The 24676-nt window shown below is 44.1% G+C and overlaps 1 protein-coding gene across 4 annotated transcripts; it reads right to left on the bottom strand.

The window, feature by feature from the left end:
* Positions 1-217: 217 nt before the first annotated feature.
* armc8 (armadillo repeat containing 8) lies at positions 218-24650 on the bottom strand. Of its 4 annotated transcripts, none has more exons than XM_085383673.1 (23): positions 24337-24650; positions 22786-22862; positions 22514-22553; positions 21499-21570; positions 20482-20624; positions 20301-20398; positions 17919-18011; positions 17739-17819; positions 17568-17643; positions 17408-17498; positions 17266-17326; positions 16945-17145; positions 15379-15474; positions 15208-15290; positions 14325-14406; positions 14084-14170; positions 13228-13320; positions 12945-13094; positions 6930-7025; positions 4762-4857; positions 4573-4645; positions 2921-3014; positions 218-2833 (listed from the first exon to the last, which is right to left on the bottom strand). In XM_085383673.1, the coding sequence occupies exons 2-23, from the start codon at positions 22835-22837 to the stop codon at positions 2800-2802; spliced, it is 1992 nt and encodes a 663-aa protein (XP_085239799.1). In that variant the 5' UTR covers positions 22838-22862; positions 24337-24650; the 3' UTR covers positions 218-2799. The 4 variants fall into 4 exon arrangements, with proteins under 4 accessions (XP_085239799.1, XP_085239800.1, XP_085239797.1 ...); XM_085383674.1 differs by lacking the exon at positions 24337-24650 and adding an exon at positions 23543-24026; XM_085383671.1 differs by lacking the exon at positions 22514-22553 and having other exon boundaries at positions 24337-24649.
* Between the last annotated feature and the right edge of the window lie 26 nt (positions 24651-24676).

Raw genomic sequence — 24676 nt, 5'->3', positions numbered from 1 at the left:
CTTTCCAAACCAGCTGTAGCTGTTCTTTTGGGTGGGGGGGTGGGGGGTTGTATTTAATATGGATGTGGAGTCTGAGACCTTGGCTTGAATTTGCTGGGACATCCACTCCTGGGAAGACCTGCATCATTCTTTTTCACATGTGACTGCAAGTCTGCTGTCAGGTCAGCATCACATTCACACTCTGACATTACTGTGTGCAGCAGCAACAAGTCTGTAACACATTCTAATGGTTTATTTCAAATCCATGAAGCAACCCCTAACTAACAATGAATAAATTTAAAAAAAAATAAGAAGAACAACAAAACCGGTGGGATTTTTAATACAGCAGACTCTCCAAGAAGAAATAAGACAACACAGGAACTCCTTCAGATCTGCATATATTCTCAAGGGTAACATTCATTCTAGCAGAGCTTCAGTAAGGTTTGAAATGTCAGGACAAACGTTCTAGAAATATCCTGATTGGAGAAGAAATTATATAACAAAGGGGTCGAGAAACAATGTAGCACTTGATTCTGCTGTAGTGCATGTACTCATGCCTTAGTGTCAAATGATTCTTACTTTATTTCTTACATCTACTCTGTCCTCACTCGCCTCTCAAAAACACATCAAGGGAGAGAAAGCTGGAGGTTTGGGAATTTCATTTATCCCTCCTGACAAACACATGCAGGGGACTGCAGAGAGCAGCAGACATCGGGTCTTTCTCGACAGGAGGTGTGAGGGATGGATACATTAATCCTCTTTTCCCAGGTGTTGGGTGTAATTAATAACCGCAGGTCTGTGTAAGCACTGCCTTTCTCAGTGGGATCATGAGAAATGGTTACTGGAAATAAGGTTACTGGACAGAAGTGACAGGCTTCTGCGCGAGCAGCACCATCACAGTGACGACACCTGAAAGGAGAAATGCTCATTCCTGATTATCCTCCAGAGACCACGTTCAGCGTTCGACAGATATTTAGAGTGCAGTAGATTCCCCCGACTGTGCCAAAAATCATGGTTCAGAGGGATCGACTGAAAAACATGAGGGGAAAATAAAAATCCAAAAATATATATTTGTTTATATTTATATATATTTATATATTTACGAGGTATGTATCCACAAAGAAGAAAAGAAATTCCAAAATAGGCAGTCTGTGTTTTTCCAAGTGAGTCCTTACTTGCGATGCCTTAAGGAAACATTAATATTAATAGTAATTTTAGTCAAAAATTAAAAAAATACAACTGGGAAACTTTGCTGTCCGTCAGCCGTGCTCTGAAACCATAATCTCCACTGTTGGGAGTCTGAAGGCTCCAAATTAGCGGTGACGTCAGGCAGCTGCACTCCAAAAACAGAAAGAAAACAAAGTCTGCAAATCTCAAATCACAAAATCCAAATCCAAGGATTCACTTTAAGAGAAGAATAAAATAAAACCTATCAGGTGAAACTCCCCTAACCGTTGATTTCACAACAACTGCAGTCTCAGAGTCTCCGCCGTGGAGCTGGCGCCGAACTGTTGAGGCTGGGTTGAGGTGTTTGTACTGGAGAAGTGAAGAGAGGTCAGCCACAGGTCCAAAAAAAGGTGTCTTTGTGCAACAAAACAGGCCTCACCATTAAAGTGCCCCTATTAGCCTTTCTGGGGTTTGCTAAAACACCTTGTTTGTAGTCCAAGCTTTTCCTTACGTTTCTGATCTATGTCACTGTGTAACATGTTTAAATAAATCCTGCCTAGCTGCTAGTGTGGGGCACTCTAACAAAGAAACACCCGCCCTCCACATGCTCCTTCGCCGTGGGACATTATTTTGTTGCTAGGGTTGCTGTGATAACTCTAAAATATCTCCAATACTAGCAAAGCACACGGCATCGTCTGTTTCTGGCTAAAACAAGAGCATTAATATGCTCACGATACCCGTCAGCTTCTATCCTACCCTCTAAGGCAGTGGTGTCAAACTATGGGGACTTGCCAATCTGTCCCGCTGGATGGCTTTGGAAAATATGGAGGAAGGCATGCATCTTTGGACTTTTAACTGTATTTTTTTTTTTTAAGTTTTACAGATTCTCCTGCTGATAAAGACCTCCCCCACAGCCATTTATACTGGACCAGAGTAGTTAAATAATAAATAAACAATTACATGACAGAAAAGTTCCTGTTTTTCACTGTCTACTGTAGAAATTTCAATTTAACTTTTTAAATTCATCAATTAACAAAAACTTTGTTTTACAAATACAGGACAGTCTGTGCGGTGAGCTACCAGGACTTTTCTGTATTTTTACATATTTATCATGTAGAAAAACTCAGATGTGCTCTTTATCTTATCCTAACATATCTCAGGAAATGAACTGTGTGGCAGAAAGTGGGGTTTTATTTGTAAAATGAGTTTGACATAATTACATTAAATAGAGGAAAATTCCCAGCAACACTGCTCTAATGGACATATTCTATTGTTCTGTCTACTGTTGTAATTAACATTTATACAATTTCAAGAGAACAGCTGTATTATGTTTGATGCTGTTGGCGTGTCTTTCTGAAGTGGCCACTGCTAACGTGTTCTAAGTTGGCAGCTGTTAAAGGGCTATGCTGGCTGGACACAAAAACGCTGCCTTGCTTCTGTTATAGCAGTGGACCAAGTGGAGCAGACTGGGCTCAGACGACGAGAAGAGGCGCTGCAGGAGTGCACAATATGAATTTTTCTTTTTTAAAGTAATCCTATTAGTTAAAAACAGCATAATAGGGGCACTTTAACTGAAACAAATAACGAAGGAGCCAGGTGTCCTCCACACATTTGTTAGTCAGGCTGGCAGAAGGCGATGGCTGCCCACTGTAGTCATGCTAGGTACTGCTGCAATGCTGTCTTCGCTCTGAAAAGAGACACAGAATGAGTCCAGCAGGCTAAAGGAGTGTCTGACAGGATATTTTCTTTTTTGTGACGCACTGTTCTGGCCCACCTGTCACTGAGGTTGGGCTCAGAGGATTGTGTCAGTTTGTGCAGGATGTCCACAAAGCCCATCTCCCTCAGCTTGTCCTGACGCTCCTGAGAACCTGATGACACACAGTGAAGCAGAGAGGACAAATAACAATGTCTGCTGACATGTAAAATCCCACTGCAGCTGTGTGTTCATTAATATGAACACAGACACATGTTCCACAGCTGTATCTTAGCACCAAAGCCTCCAATCAGCTCCCTCCTCTGTCCCTGGTCAACTGCCTTGAAGACGTCAAGATCTGGATGTCAAATAATTTCCTCAAACTGAACTCTGGGGTGTAGTTCCCCAAGCCCCAGCTCCAGAAAGGGACTGATCTATGCCATGATGTGGATGGCTGCTCCTATTCACCATCTCCAGGAGTCTCCATCCTGGGTGAAACTAGAGAACATCACCAGACTCTGGCCATTATCTCAAATTCCCCAGCTGAGACCCCCCATTCATCACCTTCATCACCTCCTGCTTGGAGTGCTGCAATGGTGCCTTGGACAAGCTGCAGTATGCTCATAAAACAAAATTGACAAAGTTTCTACCGACACCAAGTCGTGACAACACCCCGCCTTTATTCACCTCTTGGCTTTGATAAAGTTCGGTATCTCCTATAAAATCCTGCTTCCCAGTGCTGATCAGACATTTCACCTCCTACACTCTGTCCTGGACTCTGTGTTTCCCAGATAACAGCCTGCTCTCCTTCCCTAACAACACAGCCTTCAGTGCTGGTACCCTGATTCTTTGAAATATGCTCCCTTCTGAGATCTGCCCACCTTTGGGCATTTTCAAATAGTAGGTGAAATGTCACAAGCCTTCAGGACAAAAGGCAAACTATAGAAGAGAAATCAGAGTTTAATTAATAATGATGAATGAGTAAAGAAGAAACACTCAGTGCAAAAATGATTCCCAGATTCATCCCATCTGGTCACACAGCATGTTAAGATTTAATGAAGAGAACAATAACTTCAGTTTTAGCTGACTTTAGAAGCAGGAAATTAGAAATCAGAGACATAAAGGGATGAAATTCATTCAGGCCGAACACATTTTCTCTCCAGCTTACAAGTTATCTCCTTTAAGGCTCAACGATTGTTGCTTTTTTTTCACTATTATCAAGACAATCGACCTCTGTGGGAGCAGAGAGTTGGCACTGAAGACAATAAAAGTGAAGGAAGGACATCTTAAAACTCTGTTACAGCACTTTCAGAAGGCCATGTACTATAATTAGTATTAAATCCCCTGTATATTCCTATGGCTGACCTCTTTTTAAAACAAACAAAAAACAAACACAGAAAACAGTAAACTGTAACTTCAAAAGTCTGAGTTACACTCTCCCTGAATGAGCATTTAAAAGACTAAAATGTAAACAACCATTTGAGAGGTCGACTTTATTACCATGCTCCTTCCATCCTACACAGCATTTCTCCATCAGACATCTTTCAGCGTTGTACTCGCCTGTGACGTGCCTTCATTCTGGTAAATGTTCTATAAACTAAAGCTGAACACTTAAGACCTCAGTTCTTACTACTTTAACGTGAGCTCAGCTTTCTTCATGTTCCTCGGTCTCCTTTATCTAAACCCATGCCCTTTCTTTATTAGTCCATGTACCTGTGCGCTGCATTTCTTACCGTCCTCCTCATTCCAGATAAGGTTTGAGACGCAAAAGGTTGCAGCAAGCTGCAGTTTCACATTCGAATGCCCCTGTGGGAACAGCAGACATCAGAGAAGTTACAAGTCAAGAAAGACGGGACAATGACACAGATCAATCAGGCCGCGACCTCTAGTATGTGCTTAAACACTAACAGTGTGCACAGTACCATGTAGTATTTGATTTTCTGGAGCATGTCGTCATTGGTCATGATGAGGTCCTTGGCTGTGTTGCCATCGGCAATGTTGACTAGGATGCACAGCGTCTGACAGACAAAGTGTTACATCAGTGCTTTTATCTGAACAGTTTGTTCTGAGGTTAAAAAATAAATAAAAGAAAGCAACAGGCAACACATTCACAAAACTGGCAACATTTGATCATCACACTTTGTGTTTGTGGACGGGGACGTCAATCTGTCCACTTAGAAGGCACAAACCGAGTCAAACTGATAACAAGAGCACTGGCCAGGCAACAACAAGACAACCCCCAAACCATGGACCCCTCTATAGCTCTGCCTTGATGCCTGCAGTACACTCAGCTTGTAGTTCCCTCAGTATTGCACATCCATACGTACTATCACATGAAGGTTTACTGCACAGCACAGTGTCAACGATGTGGAAGAAATACCACGAGGAATCAATATGACCAAAATCTCATATTCGATATGACATTTCTCATCCCAATGATGATAGAAATCACAAAATAGTGCTTTTTCTGTAAACGCTGTGACTCTCAGGCAGCTCGACCTGGGCGTCATGTACCTGGAGTCGAGTGTTTTGATCGATGCATGAAACTTTATATTTGTAGATAAAAGTTGCAACAGCTGCCATTTTCTTTCTGAGTATTTATTACACGGCACGCTGCAGGGAAAAGCCTGTTCTAATGTTTTGAGCACCTGACGGCTCTTTTTTTGCTTCTCATCCTTAAACTCTCTCCTTACTCTTTCACGTGATTCGTTCGTAGGTGGTTGAGAGGTTTGTCGTGTTTGAGTCTGTGGTGGGGACCGGTTTGCAGCATAACTTGCATAGTACAGTGTTCTGGTCCGTGTCAGACTTTTCATAACCAAACCATGTCCATGCTACAGAGGGAGCCTCTCATTTAGGAATAAGGTCCTCGATTTTTGTTGACTGGTCCTTCTGTTTGGAGCTGCCTGGTTCGTCTTCACTGGCCATGCTGGTATTCTGTGTGTCTGCATCCACGTGGTGGCCATCCCAAAAAAATATATTGCTGTAAACAGTGGATTTTGCTCCACGACAAAATAAAAGATAGCTTATAATATGAAACCAGAGAAGTTTTAATTTCGTCATCCGATACATTTCGTCATATGGCACAGCCCTAACCCCCCCCCCCCCCCACACACACACACACACCTTCATCACCAGGAACCCAGGGCCCACTGCACCAGTACAAGGTTTATTTTATCCACTTACCAAATGCAGCTGGACGAAAACTCCCACCCACTCCATGACGTGCACCAGTGAACAACACCGGAAATCATCTCCTTGTATAACTCCTCCATCGAATGCACAGTGCAGTAGTTACACCCTTTTGCACTTGCTCTACAGCAAAGTTTTACAAATTAATGTCAATCATATCTATTTCACTTCTTATAATTGAGCTATTTGTAAATATTAGAGCCATTTCTTATATTTTGTAAACTTTGTAATATATTGTATTATTTAATTTAGTTCAGTCTGTTACTGTTATTTTCTTGGAGCAACTGTAACCACATATTTCAACCTCCTCCAACATGCCCTTTCTGAAGGCTCTCTTGTTGCCTGTCCAGTCCATCTGTTGTTACTTTCATCTGCATCAAAGCAACTGTAATAGATTCACAGTGGTTTGTGCTCCCTAACTGGACAGATTGATATCGCTGAAGTTTAAGTGAGTGAGTGGCCTTGGAACCCTTACTAGATTGACAGGCAGCAGCAAATGCTTCTCCAAGATCACCGTTATCTTTTCTACTGGGCACTGTGTTAACACACCTGAACATTCCAGACCAGCAAACTGTCAAAACGTCTGCATTTATAGAGATTGGTCAATTAAGTACATTTGTTAGCAGCACCTGGTTGCTGCTTTTCCCTGTATGATGGGAATGGTGCAATGTGTCCTGTTGTGCTGTTCATCCAGGATTGTACTTAATTTTATGACCTGTTTTGGACCAGATTATTGTTTATGTCCCGATACAAACACCACTGAATTTAATAGGACAAGACTGACCTCAGGCAGACAGCCTGTGATCACATAAGCAGAATGTTTAACTGCTCTGCCACACAGCAGCACGCTGAACTTAGAAAAAATAAATCATCTGTACGTGTGAAGCAGACGGGTGCTCACCTGCTCTTTGACCTCTATACTGTGCTCCGCTTCGAGGATGAGGGTAACTGCCTGCATGATCTGCTTCCCGTGGGAGCTCATGACCTGGTCAATGTGCTGACAAAATGAGAGTTGGGAGTAAAGGGGAAGCAAAGGAGAATCAGTCTGCATGTTGCACTTAAGACCTCTCGACAATTCATTCAAATTCAGCCCATACTGGATCGTTCATATGTAGTGATAACACAAGTGGGGAGCATTCAACGCTGACCCAGAGGTCAAGTACCACCTATGGCTACGTTCACACTGCAGGCGAAAGCGCATCAAATCAGACTTTTCTGACCCTGTGCGACCCATCTATCCCATCATGGTATGACAGTGTGAACAGCACAAATCCGTCCATCCATCCATCTTCATCCGCTTTATCCGAGACCAGGTCGCGGGGGCAGCAGCCTAAGCAAAGAGGCCCAGACCTCCCTCTCCCCAGCCACCTCCTCCAGCTTATCCGGGGGAACACCAAGGTGTTCCCAGGCCAGCCGAGAGATATAATCTCTCCAGTGTGTCCTGGGTCTGCCCCGGGGCCTCCTCCCGGTGGGACATGCCTGGAACACCTCACCCAGGAGGCGCCCAGGGGGCATCCTTGTCAGATGCCCGAACCACCTCAGCTGGCTCCTTTCGATGTGGAGCAGCAGCTGCTCTACTCTGAGCCCCTCCCGGATGGCCGAACTTCTCACCCTATCTCTAAGGGAGAGGCCAGCCACCCTTCGGAGGAAGCTCATTTCTGCCGCTTGTATCCGCGATCTCGTTCTTTCGGTCACTACCCACAGCTCGTGGCCATAGGTGAGGGTAGGGACGTAGATCGACCGGTAAATTGAGAGCTTCGCTTTTACACTCAGCTCCCTCTTCACCACGACGGACCGGTGCAGCGTCTGCATTACTGCAGCTGCAGCCCCAATCCGCCTGTCGATCTCCGGCTCCCTTCTCCCATCACTCGTGAACAAGACCCCAAGATACTTGAACTCCTCCACTTGGGGTAGGAACTGATCCCCGACCCAGAGTGGGCACTCCACCCTTTTCCGGCTGAGAACCATGGCCTCACATTTGGAGGTGCTGATCATCATTCCCGCTGCTTCACACTCGGCTGCGAACCGTTCCAGTGCAAGCTGGAGGCCCTCACCCGATGAAGCCAACAGAACCACATCATCCGCAAAAATCAGAGATGAGATTCTGAGGCCACCAAAGCGAAAGCCCTCCGCCACTTGGCTGCGCCTAGAAATCCTGTCCATAAAAATTATGAACAGAAACGGAGACAAAGGGCAGCCCTGGCGGAGCCCATCACCCACCGGGAACGAGTCCGACTTATTGCCGGAAATGCGAACCAAGCTCTTGCAACGGTTGTATAGGGATCGAATGGCCCGTAGCAATGGGCCAGACACCCCATACTCCTGCAACACCTCCCACAGGACACCCCGAGGGACACGGTCGACTACCTTCTCCAAGTCCACAAAACACATGTAGACTGGTTGGGCAAACTCCCATGCACCCTCAAGTATCCTCGAGAGGATAAAGAGCTGGTCCAGTATCCGAGGTTCGACTAGCGGACGAACTCTCCTTTCCAGCACCCTGGCATAGACTTTCCCAGGGAGGCTGAGGAGTGTGATCCCCCTGTAGTTGGAACACACCCTCCGGTCCCCCTTCTTAAAGATGGGGACCACCACCCCGGTCTGCCAGTCCACAGGTACTGCCCCTGATCTCCACGCAACATTGCAGAGGCGTGTCAACCAGGACAGCCCTACAACGTCCAGAGCCTTCAGGAACTCGGGGCGGACCTCATCAACACCAGGGGCTCTGCCACCAAGGAGTTGTTTAACTGCCTCAGTGACCTGGCCCCTGGAAATTGGCGGGTCATTCCCCTCATCCCCAGACTCTGCTTCCTCCCCGGAAGACGTGTCAGTGGGATTAAGGAGGTCCTCGAAGTATTCCTTCCACCGCCTGACAATTTTCCTCAGTCGATGTCAGCAGCGCTCCGCCAGCACTATACACAGTGCAGGTAGAGCACCGCTTTCCCCTCCTGAGACGCCTGATGGTTTGCCAGAATCTCTTCGAGGCAGTCCAAAAGTCTTTTTCCATGGCCTCTCCGAACTCCTCCCACACCCGAGTTTTTGCTTCAGCCACTGCCCGAGCCGCATTCCGCTTGGCCTGTCGATACCTGTCGGCTGCCTCCGGAGTCCCACAGGCTAACCAAGCCCGATAGGACTCCTTCAGCCTGGTGGCTCCCTTCACCTCTGGTGTCCACCATTTGGTTCGGGGATTACCACCACGGCAGGCACCAACCACCTTGCAGCCGCAGCTCAATGCAGCAGCTTCGGCAATGGAGACGCTGAACATGTTCCATTCGGACTCAATGTCCCCAGTCTCCCTTGGACTGCTGTTGAAGCTCTGCCGGAGGTGTGCGTTGAAGATCTCGCGGACTGGGGCCTCTGCTAGACGTTCCCAGCACACCCTCACTACGCGTTTAGGTGCACCAGGTCTGTCCAGCGTCCTCCCCCGCCACCTGATCCAACTCACCACCAGGTGGTGATCAGTTGACAACTCAGCCCCTCTCTTTACCCGAGTGTCCAGAACATATGGTCGCAGGTCTGGTGATACGATCATCGACCTACGGCCTAGAGCGTCCTGGTGCCACGTGCACTTATGGATACTCTTATGTTCGAACAGGGTGTTCGTTATGGCCAAACTGTGATTAGCACAGAAGTCCAATAACAAAACACCGCTCGGGTTCAGATCAGGGAGGCCGTTCCTCCCAATCACGCCCCTCCAGGTCTCGCTGTTGTTACACACGTGAGCATTGAAGTCTCCCAGCACGACAACAGAGTCTCCAGGTGGAGCACCTTCCAGCACCCCACCCAGGGACTCTAAGAAGGCTGGGTACTCCGAACTGCCACTCGGCGCATAAGCGCAGATGACAGTCAGGACCCGTTCCCCGACCCTAAGACACAGGGAACAAACCCTCTCGTCCACCGGGAAAAACCCCAACGTACCGGCAGCAAGCCGAGGGGATATTAGAATACCCACCCCAGCCCGCCGCCTCTCACCAGGGGCAACTCCAGACTGAGACAGAGTCCAGCCCCTCTCCAGGAGACTGGTTCCAGAGCCCAAGCCATGCGTAGAGGTGAGCCCGACTATATCTAGACGGTACCTCTCAACCTCACGCACTAACTCAGGCTCCTTCCCCACCAGATAGGTGACATTCCATGTCCCTATTGCCAGTCTTGGCAGCCGGGGGTCAGTCCGCCAGGGCCTCCGCTCCTGGCCGCCACCCGGCACACAATGCACCCGACCCCTATGGCGCCTCCTGCGGGTGGTGGGCCTGCGGGAGGATGGGCCCATGTCTCCTCTTCGGGCTGTGCCCGGCCGGGCCCCATGGACTAAGGCCCGGCCACCAGACGCTCGCCCTCGGGCACCCTCCCCGGGCCTGGCTCCAGGGCAGGGCCCCGGTAACCCTATCCCGGGCAGGGTAAACTGTTCCCTCGATATTCTTTTCATAAGGGTCTTCTGAATCGCTCTTTGTCTGGTCCCTCACCCAGGACCAATTTGCCATGGGAGACCCTACCAGGGGGCATAGCCCCTGGGATCCCTGGGACACACAAACCCCTCCACCACGATAAGGTAGCGATTCAAGGAGGAGCAGCACAAATCCGATATTTTCAAATCCGACCTGGGTCACTTTCATATGTGGTACTGAATCCGATACATATCTGATGTTCTAGAAAGCGACTGCTGTTTGAACAGTCATGTCGCATTAAATCCGTCTTTTATGTCACTGACACAAGACAGACGCCAATTATCAGCGCCAGAGAAGACATCGCGAATGCTTCCTGGCCATCCAGTGAAACTGTTTGGAAGACAACGTTGGAGAAACGTGAACATTTTATTTATACTGTATAATCTGCAGATTCTGACAGAAATCTGCAACTATCCTTTGAAGCACTGCTCCTCTCTAAAACAGCAATAAGGATAATTATTAGGCCATTTGTAAATGACAAAATAACATAAAGCAAAATTGGGAAACGTAAAGTCTGAAACAAGTCTTTATATTAAGGTCCATCAGTCAAACAATCCTGTTTGCTCTGGGTCTAAACAGAGCGCGTTGTGTGTGTCGTCTTCTTTTGTGCATGCGAGCCGCTTTGAGGGTTCACACTAGAGCGCGTCTGCTGTCACATTTTATTTGTAGTGTGGACAAGCAGAGAAAAAAAAAATCGGATTGATCAAAAAAAATCGGAATTGAGCATTAAGACCTGCAGTGTGAACGTAGCCTATGACATATGGGCCACCTAAGAGCAGTTTACAAACAGCAGCAGTACATTTGTTGCATAAACTAGACTCTTTTGTGAAAGTGGATTTTGTTGATATCGAATCTGACGCAGCACGATAGTCACGATAATATTTGCATGTAACCAGTGGAAAGCTAAAATTTATTTATTCATTTAACAACATCATTTCATAATTACTGCAAAGTATCCACAGCAAACAGTACACATTTTAAAAATATCTTAAATATTATCTGGGAAATATTAATATTAGCTTTCTCTGCTCTACTGTAAACTGAACAGAGGTTTTGATCGGTAATGGGACAAAACATCACCGTGGAATTTGGGAAGCTGCTCTACACACCAAACTGTTGTAGCTGCTTAACACTCATTCATTAGTATCCAGACATCAATTTTCTTGTGCTTATCCAAGCTTACCCAGCTACTGGCTCCCTGTGTGAGGATATGAATGGGAACCAGAACTGGAGACAGTCTCTCTGGCGTTGGAGCCTCACATTCCTCACTCACAGAGTCATATGCCAAAACAGCAGACTCCTTTTGAGCCCCTAATCTGAGCTAAGATTGTACTGATGGACACCTACATCAGAAACTGACTTGTTTTTCGTTGTATGTAAACATGTCTTTGTGTTGAAAGTGAGAAAAAAAACTCCTGGTGTGTTTGTGTGATTCAGAGAACACTACCTCTGCCATCAGATCTGTGACTGCAGACAGGGCCAATATAAGGATCAGACCATCGAGCCCAGCTTGACTTAGAGTTCCTCCTAAATGACCGGGTTTTCCCATGCTCTCTCTGAGGAAGAACCCATTTCCACCACTTAAATCTGATCTTTTTCCTTAGCTTGTGGCTACAGGCAAGGGTAGAAACACAGATCAACAAGTCTGGCTTCACACTCAACTCTGTTTTCACTACAACAGTGTATCGATGCAGACACTGCACTAGTCTACCACACTGTATCCACTCATTTTAGCAACTGGAGATTGGACCGCCAACTGACCTACAAAGCGCCAGACCCTCAGCCACGCGCTTGCCAAAAAGCCCCACTACAAGGCCTGACTCGAAATCGAGGGCCTCTGTATCCCTGTGCTGCATGAGTTAATCCTTTGAATGTGACTTTAATCACTGTTTTTATAATAAACTCATCAATCTGACCTTCTAACCAGGACCAATTTGCCCTGAAAGAACCTATGAGGGCTTAATTCCCCCCGAAGACTACAAATCTCACCAAACATTCATGGATTCTTTCATACTTAAGAAAGCTCAAAAGCTTCAAAGCACTTAGTAGTTTGTAGCGACTCACTTACAATAGAAACAGTGTGCATTACACCAAATCACAAGAGTTCAACGTCCTACAGGAAACACGCTACCGTTTATCTGTCCACTCCTATTAGAAACTAATCTGACTGCTTATTGTAGAGCATTGACTTTGTTGTGACTGTTGTTGTAATATCAATAAAACTGATTTAAGTTACAATGTGATTCAGTGTGAAGTTTTGTGCTTTAAAAAATGCAAAGCCTTTGAAATTTGACTCAGAACGAGGTGATTTCCATCTGAGATTTAATTTGAGCCGGTGAGTGTTCAGCAGTTAATCGACACAATAATCGAAAGCTTATCCAACAATGAAAAAAACCCCCAAAACAAACAAAAGAGAAAAAGCTTTAATTGCAGCCTTATTCATGTCTGTTCATGTGTGTGTTTGCGTGTCTCACTGCGCGTTGCGACAGTAGATTGCGCAGCAGACCGAGGGTCTTCATCAGCACGTTGGTGTCGGGGTCTGATAGCAGGCGGAACAGCTGTTCTGTGCCCAAACACCGAACAATCTCCACCTTCACCTTCTGATCAGCTTGGAACGCCATATTCTTAACACACAAACACACAAAGTAGTCAGTCGGGATATTTTAACATCAAGCTAAACACAGCAGCTCACTTTTACAGTGCAGACGAAGGGTGGAGGGGAATATTTTAAAGTAAAAAAATTAAATAAAAGCTCACCATTAGGGCCCAGATCCCATTGACTCTCAGTGCAGGACTGTCGCTCTGGGTTAGACTGCATAGTAATTCCATTACCCCTGACTCCAGGATGGGCTGCAGACACACAAAGACAACTGGACTCAACATTAAAGTAATTAAAAAACAAAAAAAGAAAACGTTACTTTACTAAACAGCTATTTTTTAACATCTCCATCAGGAACGGCATCATCATCATCATCATCATCAGTCGTGCAGTCTGCAGAGCATTTCCTCTCAAATACTGTCTGCATGGGGCTGTTGCCTACCTACATTCATAATCAGCTCTTGTAGAAACACCTTATACAAATGTGGGAGCCGGGTTTGTCTCTTTTTGGTGCTTTGCCTGTGTCAGAAATGCAGGTGTGACGTGTGTGCCTGCTTTTTGGTTAAAAGCAGCTTCTTCCTGCAGGGCTGTGAGGAGGGGTTAGTGAGTTTACAGCTTCAGAATGCAGACGATCAGAAAACATTTAATTTCTCTGCTTTACAACTACCTCTAGTCATTCACGGTGTCGCTCCCTCAACCACAGCCGTCCACTCTCTCCGCTTCTCTCTGCACTTCAATCTGGGTTCCTTCTCAGAGTAGGTGTAAGACCTGCACTTAATCTCTTTTGCTGTAGGGAAATGTGGCTTCTGAGCTTCTACCTGCCCTGCTGTGTTTACCAGCACATGTTCCACCTGCTCAGTTTTTAAAGCTTTCTGCTGTGGCTGAAAACGAGGCTGTGTGAGCGGTGAGATTGTACCAAACTAGGACAGCTGTGAATCAAACAGCCGAACAACGAGATGAACGTGTCAGCAAACTCGATTCATTTCAGAACCCGGAGTGTCTCCATGAGTGTACCTCTTTGCTGGGTGAGAATTCCAGCAGTAGATTGCATAGTGTAGAGGAAGCCATAACCAGGACTTCATCCGGGGCGTTCTGCAAGAGCTGCGTACAACAGAACACACAACCTTAGTTGATATTTCCTCTCACAATCGCAGACAGGCTCGACGTTAATGTGTCAGGTAGAGAAACTCAGAGCTCCACTAAACAGCTGTGAAAATATGCTGTAAACAAAACTTTAACGTCAAATTCCAGTGACCTTCATCAGGGGTTTCCATACTGCATGATCGTGGAAGCTGGTTCTCAGCTGCTGCACCGACCGAGAAAGACTGTGAAGACACCTAGGACAAAACAAAAATATAAACAGGTGGTTTAATGGAGATATTCAGTGTGTCAAAGCTTTGGTTTAATGTACCAGATCAGCACCGGAGCCTGAATTAAACTGCCTGTGGTTTTACTCATCAACAGGCAAATCCCACTGTGGTCCAAGCCAGGCCTCCAGAGTGCAACAGCAAGCTGACATAAAGGGTTAAATGTGTACAGAGAATTAATACTAATTATATGATTTAAAAAGTAATGTAACGTTTTGTCTAACACAACTGTATGAGATCTACTGTAGTTACATTGGAAACATTACCGCAAGTGGACCTATTACACTAAATTCTTCAGCTCCCTTTACATTAAGGTCCCGCCCCCCTTAAGCTAGCTTCATTCTGATAGGTTGCCCTACATCTTAGTTTTCCCCAAACAGAAGCAGCGAAAGGCTGTGGCTCTGCTGTAAACCTTTTAAGAATATCGATCTTAATTAGAAACGGCAAATTTCTCTAATACATCCGTACCAGTTTGGACATGAATCTGATCCAGAGCATGAGTGCGCACAGCACGAGGAAAGCAACAAACATTAAAGCAGGACGTCTCTGTTCAGTAAATATTTTGCTCATTACTGTTTATTGGATTATTAGGGTGGATATAATATTTCAATCAAATCTACATGACTTCCTGTTAAAAGATCTACATTAAAGCAATAAAATGGCTAAAGTGGAAAACTTTCTATGCCAAAACAGGTCCACTTTAACTTTACCAAGCTCAAATTTAGTGCTAACCTCCTCAAGTCTTTGCAGCTGTCTCACTTTGCACCATACCTGACAGCCGCCAAACGGACTTTAATGCTGGATTCTGATAGGCCACTGACTATCCTGTCCATCATGTTCTCCGTCTCTGTTATCTGAAAGCCAACATGAGGGGCCGGGTTAGCACAGAAACATATAATGACACGTTTACATAAGCAAACAGAGACGTAAACCAGAGGGCACCTTTTTGCGGATCTCCTCATCGTTGGAGCCCAGTGAGGCGTACAGTTTGAAAGCTGCTTGTCTCAGCTCGTGTGCGTGTTTCAGGTCGTGGTCCAGCTGCAAGACAGCAAAGTGAACTGTTGCTGAACATTAAGTGACAAAGGTTTTTTATTCAAGGTGAAGGATCCATTTTGTGATTAATAAATATGTTTATCAGCATTACGTATTTGTTCCTGGGAACTGAAGGCAGTAAATGACCTCAATCTGAGGGTTACCGGGTCAAAGCTGAGTGATCGAACAGCTAAACAGTCTTTCTGGGCAAAAGGAATACATTTCAACAGCCTTCAATTTGTCTTAGTAAACAAGAAAGGAAATGTTTTAGGGACACAGACAGCAGATATTTAAATGCCCTGAAAAACATCTACAACTATAAGACTGATTAGCACAAGTTCAGTTTGTTGGTTCACAGACAAATGTTACAAGCCCCTGAACTTTTCATCAGAATCCCGCTATTGAGCCAAATGGATGCAATCAAATTTGTTACGCACAGAAGAAAAGAAGTTTTGATAATCCCAAAAGGAAACTGTCAGCACTTTCTAATGCTCCGACTTTCAATTCACAGGTCCAATTTTTAGTGAATCCACATCTTTACTGTGACTATGGTCGAAGCATTAGCTACGCTTCATTGTTGTTTATAAAACATCAGCAATCAAATCATTTCGTAACTGCATCTTCTGACAAAAATCTCCAAACACACAATTTACAGGCCACAGCTGTGCTATGATTTACACTAAATTTACATGTAAACGTGATCACTCATAGCTACACAACTAGTTTTCCTCTCACTCAGCACACGGGCAGCAAATCAGCTGCTCACTGAACAGAGCAGACATACACAGGTGTGCCTGCAGCAAATATAATTCACACTCAATTATTTAAAGGTGTGATCAAAAGTTGACACTCATCGTAGGCATGAATGCCACGGTAATGCTTTCAGTGATTTCTTTGAACTATTTTATGTTCCAGGGAAGAAATGACTGCAGCTTACATCATTAAAAAACAACAAGTGAGTGCACAACTTTGAATTTACACACAAAGTCAAATATATAAAAACCTTTTAATAGGTGGTGCAATAGGCAAGCACATTTTTTAATAAATAAAAAAAAAATCAATATGAAAATTGTATTAATTGTATTAGAAGGCCGTTAACTGTGAAATCTGGACTGCACTCTCAGCAGACACTGAATGGGCCATTTTGGTCATGTTTGAAAAACAGTGTTCTGTGTTCTTCACAGCACTGGTTTGCCCTCTTGTGGGCATAATGGGATATTTAAACAGATACGTGTGTGTTTTGTGACAACACTATTTCATGGGGGCAGTGGGAGACCTTAGACCAGCAGCTGGTTTCATCGAGAGCAGCTTAGAGAAGGGGAAATCCAAAAGTCACAAAGCCCGTGATGGATGAAAAGTTGCCACAGTGGCAACGTCTTGAACTGACGTGTGATGAACAATGCAATCAAGTTCTCTGAGATTCCTCATTTTAAAAGATAAATATTAAAACTGCTTAACTGAACAGACACGACTCACCCTCTTGATGTCAGTGATGGCAGACACCGAGCTGGGGTACTTGAAGTAGTCGGCTAGCATGGCCACGAGGTGATCAGTGGTGCTTGCGATCCTCTGCAGCTCCACGTCGGGCTCCATGAGATAGGCCAGTGTCTCTGCACCCTCCACCCTTTCCTCGAGCAAATGCTCTTTACTGCACATTCGCACGAGACATGGCAGGGTCTGCACAAGCAGCAAAAAGTCACATTTAAGGGGGAAAAAACAAAAAAAGGAGTGCCACTGGTAGAGTATCACAAGAGAAATGATGAAGCGAGGCACAAGAACATGTGGGAAAAATCTGACCTTTAGTACTATGCAGCTATCGTCTGTCCTGATGGCACTCGCTCGACACATATAGGTTAGACTGGAACAGGAGAAGAGGTCACAAATAAACAAAAGGTACAGAGGATATAACTCAGTAATAAATAAATGTTATGCCACTCACCATTTGGCTGCTGTTAGCTGCATTTCAATGGGTTGATCCCTTTGCATCATTTTGACAAATACCTGAGTGAGTAGCTCACCATCCACCAGCACTGATGAGGAAAAAAAGCACATGAGAGGAGAAAAAGACGAGAGAAAGTAGAAGAAGAAAAGCTCCTCACCATTCACCAGTGTCATGGAGACCTGAGTGTTCTCATACGCCAGGACTGAGAAACACTTTAACGCCTGCATCCGGACCTGGAGAACAGAGGACGATGTATGGAGTGTTACAGAGTATTGTGTGTCAAAGGTCATATGGTCACACGGGGTAAAGATGCACACTCCCATTATACCTTATAAGAGGGTGAAATGAGCAAAGGGGCAATATTTTGGATGGCGCCATGGTTGAAAAGGATCGTCTGGTGCTCTGGAGTCTGAACACAACAAATCTCAAATCAGCAATCGATCAGTCTGAACAGAGACACTGTGATGGACTCCAGTGTGTTTATGGGCAATAAAATACCAACAAATACCTTACAACAGTGGGAGAAGATCTGGGTGATGTACTCCTGGGTTCTCAGAGAGTTGCTCAGAAGAGACATTAAATGAGGAATCACAGTGGGGTCCTCAAAAAGAAAAACGAAAGAGAACATACACACAGAATCATTTCAATGAGAGAATGGGTGATCATGTTCAAGAATAGTCAACTTTTAAACCATCTCTGATGTGAAAATGTAAACAGGGTGGGTGAAAATAAACTCCTGACAATCTCAGTTCTAAGAGATAAGATAAGATAAAACTTTATTGATCCCACAACGGGGACATTTTTGCGTCACCTCAGCTCAAGTACAGATATCAGAAGGAAATACAAAAATACAAATAAGTACAATCAGTGAAAAAAAGTAAGAGAATGCACTATATACAATGGTAGCATACACAGTATGTGATTATGGATATGGTTGGAAATATGGAAGACAAACTATATAGCTTGACATAACTATTGTACCACTACTATTCCTATTTATAGACATGTGTACACACACACACACACACACACACACACACAAAATATACATATGTATACATATACATACATATATACCGGCACATGTCCATACACATGGAAGGTCCATTATGCATGAAGTGGTGACCGTGGATGTTCAGTGTCCAGTGACTTATGACTTTGTGATTGAGGGGTTATAGAGTCTAACTGCTGTTGGGATGAATGATCTGCGAAAGCGCTCCTTCCTGCAGCGAGGGTGTTTCAGTCTCTGACTAAAGGAGCTGCTCAGCCCACTCACATACTCATGCAGTGGCTGATGTGGGTTGTTCATGATGGATGTCAGCTTTACTAACATCCTCCTCTCCATCCACTCCCCCTGCAGGCCACTGCATATAAAAGGGCAGATGCTACCACAGTGTCATAGAATGTCCTTAACAGAGTCCTGCAGACTCCGAAGGACCTCAGTCTCCTCAGCGGGTGGAGTCGACTCTGGCCCTTCTTATACAGGATGTCTGTATTTGTAGTCCAGTCCAGTTTATTGTTGAGGTGAACACCCAGGTACTTCTGTGGTGCTTTGTAAAAGATAAACCGTTCCATGTCAGCTGTGTCAGAGGAAACGCACTCGCAACCACTCAACAAGAGCGATGAGTCACCATACTCTGCACGGAACCTTGCAAATATGGTAGCCACTGCTGCTAGCAATGCTAACAATAGAGTGACTGTTTAACACATGCTTTTTTTAATTTATTTTTACTTTCAGTCAAATAGTCGCGAGTAACATCTTTAACTAAAACTGTCCTCATGCTTTCTGTTGGAGATAAAAGAATGTGATGGTATTTTTTTTTTAAAGACTGACCTGCTGATTATGAGTTTGACCAAGTAAGTATCCATGACAGCATGGATACTTTTGAACTTTTCTTTAATTCTCTCATAAAGATGAAATTTAAGAACCTCTCCTTTGCCCCTAACAATGAGTTTCGACACCTCACTAAAGTCACGGTATGACGACAATCAGAAGTGTTTCTTGGCTTTTCCAACAGTAGCCGCATAGTCAGAGACCACCACTAACTAACTCATCACTAACTTTTGATGCAAACCAGTCATTTTGTTCTGTAAGCAGGCTGAAATCACTCAGACCAGGAGAGCTTCAAGGACTACTCCCAGCAAGCTTTGAAGGGGTAAACAGGGTTTTGTTGTTTTTGGTTATAAAAATGACTTTTTCCTCAACAACTGCACGACTCGAATAAATCTCAAAATTAGGTGCACCAGGTTACCACGCAGAGCTTCATTTTACTAATACAATTGGAGTATATTTACATTTATCTGACATGGTTTGCATGCCTGTGTCTAGCTGACACCAGTGTTAGTATCCTGTGTCCATCCTCTTTGCGTAAACAAACTGCTGATGGTTAAAGTCTTTGATGGCTGCAAAGGCTTAAACAGAAAGACAGTTTATATGCTGGCTAGCCAGCTATTCAAACAAGGAAATGACAGATGGGTGCTCTGGTAGATTTCTGGTTACAGTGAGACAGACACAGTCACTCCACATTACTGATTCCATTTTCTTTCAGAGAAGAATCAATATGCTGCATTTAAACTGCTTTAGGTGTTTACACAGCATACTGCTACCAAGCGGAACAATCACACTTGTCTGTGCCACCATGAGGTTTAATTAACACCTCTAAGCTGCACGTCCGCTGCAGCAGAGGCTAACAAGTGTGGCAAAGAATTTGATAAGACTCTGAATCAAATCAGATCATATTAATCACTGCATTTCTTCCAATAATACATTTTATTAGTGCCTCTGTTCTGTATTTATTTGCTACAACAAATACCTGAGACTGGTACTCTGCGCTTGTCATGACCAAACTTGTCTACACATGTGGTATAGAAGGCATTTAAGGCAACCTACAGTATAAAGCAGCTGCACAGGGGTGACTGGACTGATGAAGACAGTTCTGAGACATCGAAGGCAAGCTTCAATGAAGACCAGGTCCGGAGATAAGAGACCTGCAAGCACACAGAGTACGTGTAATCTCACGTCACCTACAGTATTTGCATACATCTGTGTGTGCGTGTGTGTTTGACCCAACCTTGAAGAAGGGCAGGGATGATGTGACAGTCCACCAGGGACTTGATGTTGTTCTCAGTGCCCATGGCGAGGCTTCCCAACACTACGGCGCACTCTGTCCTCAGCTCCATACTGGACGAGCTCTGCTGCAGCAGGTATAATAACCTGGAGCCAACAGAGGAGGGAAGCACAGTCAGGGTTTCTCTAGGTTTTTAATAAGACAGTTGAATAAAGTCTTATCACTTCTATCCAATGCAATTTATATACAGAGCACTGAAACACACAACAGTCACCTCAAGGCACTTTATACTGTAAGACAAAGAACCTACAACAATAGAGAGAAAATCCCAACAATAAGATGACCCCTCCATGAGAAAGCAGTTTGTGACTGCGGAAAGGAAAAACTCTCGTTTAACAGGAAGAAACCTCCAGCAGAACCATACATAGGAAGTGGAAAAAGACAAATAAAGTCCCAGCAGCCTATTTTTCTAGCCTTTGCCTAGAGAGGACGTCTTTTTCCCAACTCCAACCTGGGAGCCGGTTCAACATGAGAACAAACCCTGCATAACCTGTAAGACATAGCAGAATTTACTACCAGGTTATATTGCATAGCTTTAACAGCTGTGCTGTAGTTTCATATTATCATGAACTACAACTTTATACTACTGTCAACAAAACAGGCATCAGCCTGTAGAACCTGGGGGTAAAAATAAACTTGGCCCTAACAGACCTTTTTTAAGTATCCATCTACTCTGTATCTGTGACCAAATGGGTTCAGAGGATGGCTGGGGTAATGTACTGTGGTGAGTTTCATGCTCTGTTATGATATCAAAGAGGTTGGGGGTTGCAAAACAACTGGATTCAAAAGCACCATAAGTGCTTTTAATGTGGTCCAACTTATTTGGTTGGAGGAACAGACACAAGAGGGTAAGCGTGCCATGTTCCAACAGCTTCATGTAAGTGCATTAGAATGACTTTTTCAAAGACCTAAAGAAGGAAGTAGAGAGCAGGAGAGCGTGAGAGGTGCGGGGATTCATACCTCGGCACGGCTCCGAGGACAATCAGATTGGCCTTCTGCTTGTTGTTTCCTATGACAGCGTTCTTCATGTCACTGTGAAAGCATACAAATACATCCAAATGAGACATGTGAATGTATTTGAAACAACATAATATAACCTTAAGAGTGAATATGAACACCTTGATTTATAGCATGTTATCATTTAATTGATAAGTTATAAGCACATCAGGCCGACACAGGTCAGGCAGGCTGACAGTTTTAAAAACAACAATAGAAATCATTGATATCAAGCTCATGTTCTACATATTCTCATGTAACACATTAGAAATGAACAGGCTTCATCTAAGTGCATTTTTCCCCCCATGAGCTTCTTCTGCTCTGTTAGTACCTTCAGATGATATGTGATATCAAACTGCAGCAAGGTGAGTGGAAAAGCACACTGATCTAGGAGGCAGTTAAGGCGGTCAGGCGCTCGGCTAATGAAACGATACAAGTCGTAACCAGAGCTAGTCTCCCCGCAAGTTAAAAATAACTAAATAGTCCGAGTCCAAATCACAGCAGTCCAGACCAAGAGTGAGAGTGAGACACGAAGTCACAAACAGCTAAGCCTGTGCATGTAAGCACACACTCCTGCTGCAACACTGTCGTCACTAATGTTTAGAATTTGGGACATTAAAAACAAGCACGTGTTGGTAAATGATAAACAGCCTGTGGAATTAAACTCTTAGCAACAACAACAGCTGAATTTAACGTAACAGGGTGGACTGTTTGTTTTTGTTTTTTTTAACCATCAATTTCATTCATTTTCAACAAAAAAGAAAGAAAGAAAAATCAGGAAAGCCCAAAGACGTGCTATTGCAGTGGCTGAATAAAGTCTGCAAATTGGAGGCAAGCAGAATTTGACAGCTGTCATTTACTGAAAAAAAATTTTTTCAAACACTTTTTTTCCTGCACTTTGTAAAACAAAATTTAAAACAAAAATCAAAAACAAACAAAACAGCACATGCAGAGATTTTTCTGCAATGTCTCCACCCACCAAACAGGTTTTGGCCTTCCACCAAGAGAATTAATGAAAACTGTGAAAAAAAAAATATATGTAAGACTTCAATTTAATTTACAAGTTTGAAGCATAATGCATTTTATGCATCAAACAAAAACAAAAAAACTCTATAAGATGCACAGACTTCTTGCCTTGCCTACATAATGCGCGACAGTATTTTTGTGTGTATTCACATAAGTACTATTCTGACACAGGAAACACCCTGATATACATGTGTATATATCATACGCGATCAGACCCACACTTACATGACTCCCTGAAGCACTTTCTGTGGGTCGGGGTCAAACAGTCTGTCAACATAATGGCGACTAGTGGCGGTGACTTCCTGCATTAGAACAAAAAACAAAACAAAAACACAAACATGACTTTTAGAAATCACTGACTTGACCCTGGATTTACCTTGTACAGTATTTTTTCTCTACACTATCAAATGCTGTCCTCCACATCTGACAACTGACAAAGTGCACATATTTCAGCAGAGTAAAAGCCTACGGAATTTGGTTTCTAACTGAACAATTATTAACCATTAAATAAACAATAATTAATTATACATAAAAAGGGCAGTTTTAAATTGTTTTTTTTTTTTACAACTAAAATAACACCTTTTGTGTTACACACAGGAAAAATACAGCAGCCTCCACGGCAGGAGCCTTTAAAAGCTTTTTGACACTGCGACACCAGAAAACTTTGTTTATGTCACTGGCAGCTTTGACCAGAACTTTCCGCAGAAGTCAACGTCCTCCAGCTGCCAACGGAGTCACACTTTGATGCCAGCACGTAGCTCACAAGGTGTCCCAACACGTTCTGTACCTGTGTACCTCTCATTCAGACAGCCACTGTGGCAAACATTCATTTCACAAGTATACAGCATTATGTATGTATACACAATAACGGATCAACTCGTGTTTTTTTTTTTTTTTTTTTAAAAAGAGTGAAGCTGAGATGCTAAAGTATCAGTTACCATGATATCTTCAATCACACTGCCTCCTTTCTGCATACACCTACCATGGGGGGCGTTTCACGGGGGCTCCTTATGCGCTTTTTCGTGGAACATTTTGCGTTATATTAGCCAAGTTACAGTTGGCAGTGAGTGTCACTTGCTAGAGTAAATCCCGGAGTCTTACCAATTACTACAGCTCTGACTGCCGACACACTACATATAAAAAAAAAACCTCAAGAGTAAGGAAACCAGTGAGTTAGCGAAGTTTGCTTCGCTAGCTTAACCGTATGCTACAGTTGCTAATGTTACTTGCAGGAGCACCTAACGTTAGCTAGGTTTACAATGTTAAGTTTGCTATTGCAATTAAGACGGCGCATAACTTAAAATCAAATAATACTGAGTGGTTTGAATAAAAATCTCATTCCTACAACTTTTTATCCAATGTGCATGATGCATTCTATAAACGTGTTTTGACTACTGCAAAACTGGTGACAGCACTGGTACTCTTAGCAATTAGCTGCTAACTCATTCCGAGTAACACTGACAGCTAGTTTGTTCGCTCAATTTTGTTTTAGGTTACAACGACGGGGCGAGCGGGCACAGCTCGCATGTATTCTCTTTATTGTGTTCGGAAGGTTCCCGCCCGCCCGGGCAAAGCAAGGAAGAAAATCATTCTCTACAACAGCAACGTAGGCGGACCGCTACATGTTGCAATGCCTTTAACTTAGCTTTATGGCTAACAGAAAAACCTTTATACTTGAGAGCTTCTAGATGACCAAACAAAATCAGCTACTCGCAGTTGCCGTTTGCATTCTATAACCTGACAATGCTAGTTGAAATTATAAAGACTGGCACTCACAGACAGCACACTGATGCGGAGTGGGGCCTCCAATAAGCACGCCATCTCTCTTCCTCCGATGGAGCGCCCCAATCGGCGCAGCAGTCTGGAGACACTCCACCCCCCAGAGCAGCTTTGAGGGGCCTTTAAAAAGTAACTGTAGCCTAATCAGACAACTCTTTGCTAGCGTTATTTCTAAAACAGGCCCCTATATTCTTCCGTAGGCTCAGCTGTGATGTCCCGTAGCAGATATGCAACAAAAACCAACACCGCTAACTTAGCGAGCTCTCTGACAGACCGTGGACTTGTCAATAAAGTAAATATTGTTTATAAACGTGACGTGGTTGCTGTCTGCTTGAAT

The sequence above is a fragment of the Rhamphochromis longiceps genome, linkage group LG16 (assembly GCF_057381845.1).
Source record: "Rhamphochromis longiceps isolate RC_006_pf linkage group LG16, R_longiceps_female_GT1.1, whole genome shotgun sequence".
NCBI lineage: Eukaryota > Metazoa > Chordata > Actinopteri > Cichliformes > Cichlidae > Rhamphochromis > Rhamphochromis longiceps.
The sequence above is the reverse complement of the archived record's forward strand: the minus strand, read 5'-3'. Positions and strand labels throughout refer to the sequence as shown.

What these genes read in the sequence shown, in the direction of transcription:
- armc8 (XM_085383671.1), bottom strand. Translation starts at nt 24,381, where the DNA reads ATGGCGTGCTTATTGGAGGCCCCACTCCGCATCAGTGTGCTGTCT. An exon ending in ATGAGGAGATCCGCAAAAAG is followed by an intron (nt 15,291 to 15,378) that starts GTGCCCTCTGGT and finishes GTTGGCTTTCAG; the next exon opens with ATAACAGAGACGGAGAACAT. An exon ending in GTATAGAGGTCAAAGAGCAG is followed by an intron (nt 4,858 to 6,929) that starts GTGAGCACCCGT and finishes TTTGTCTGTCAG; the next exon opens with ACGCTGTGCATCCTAGTCAA.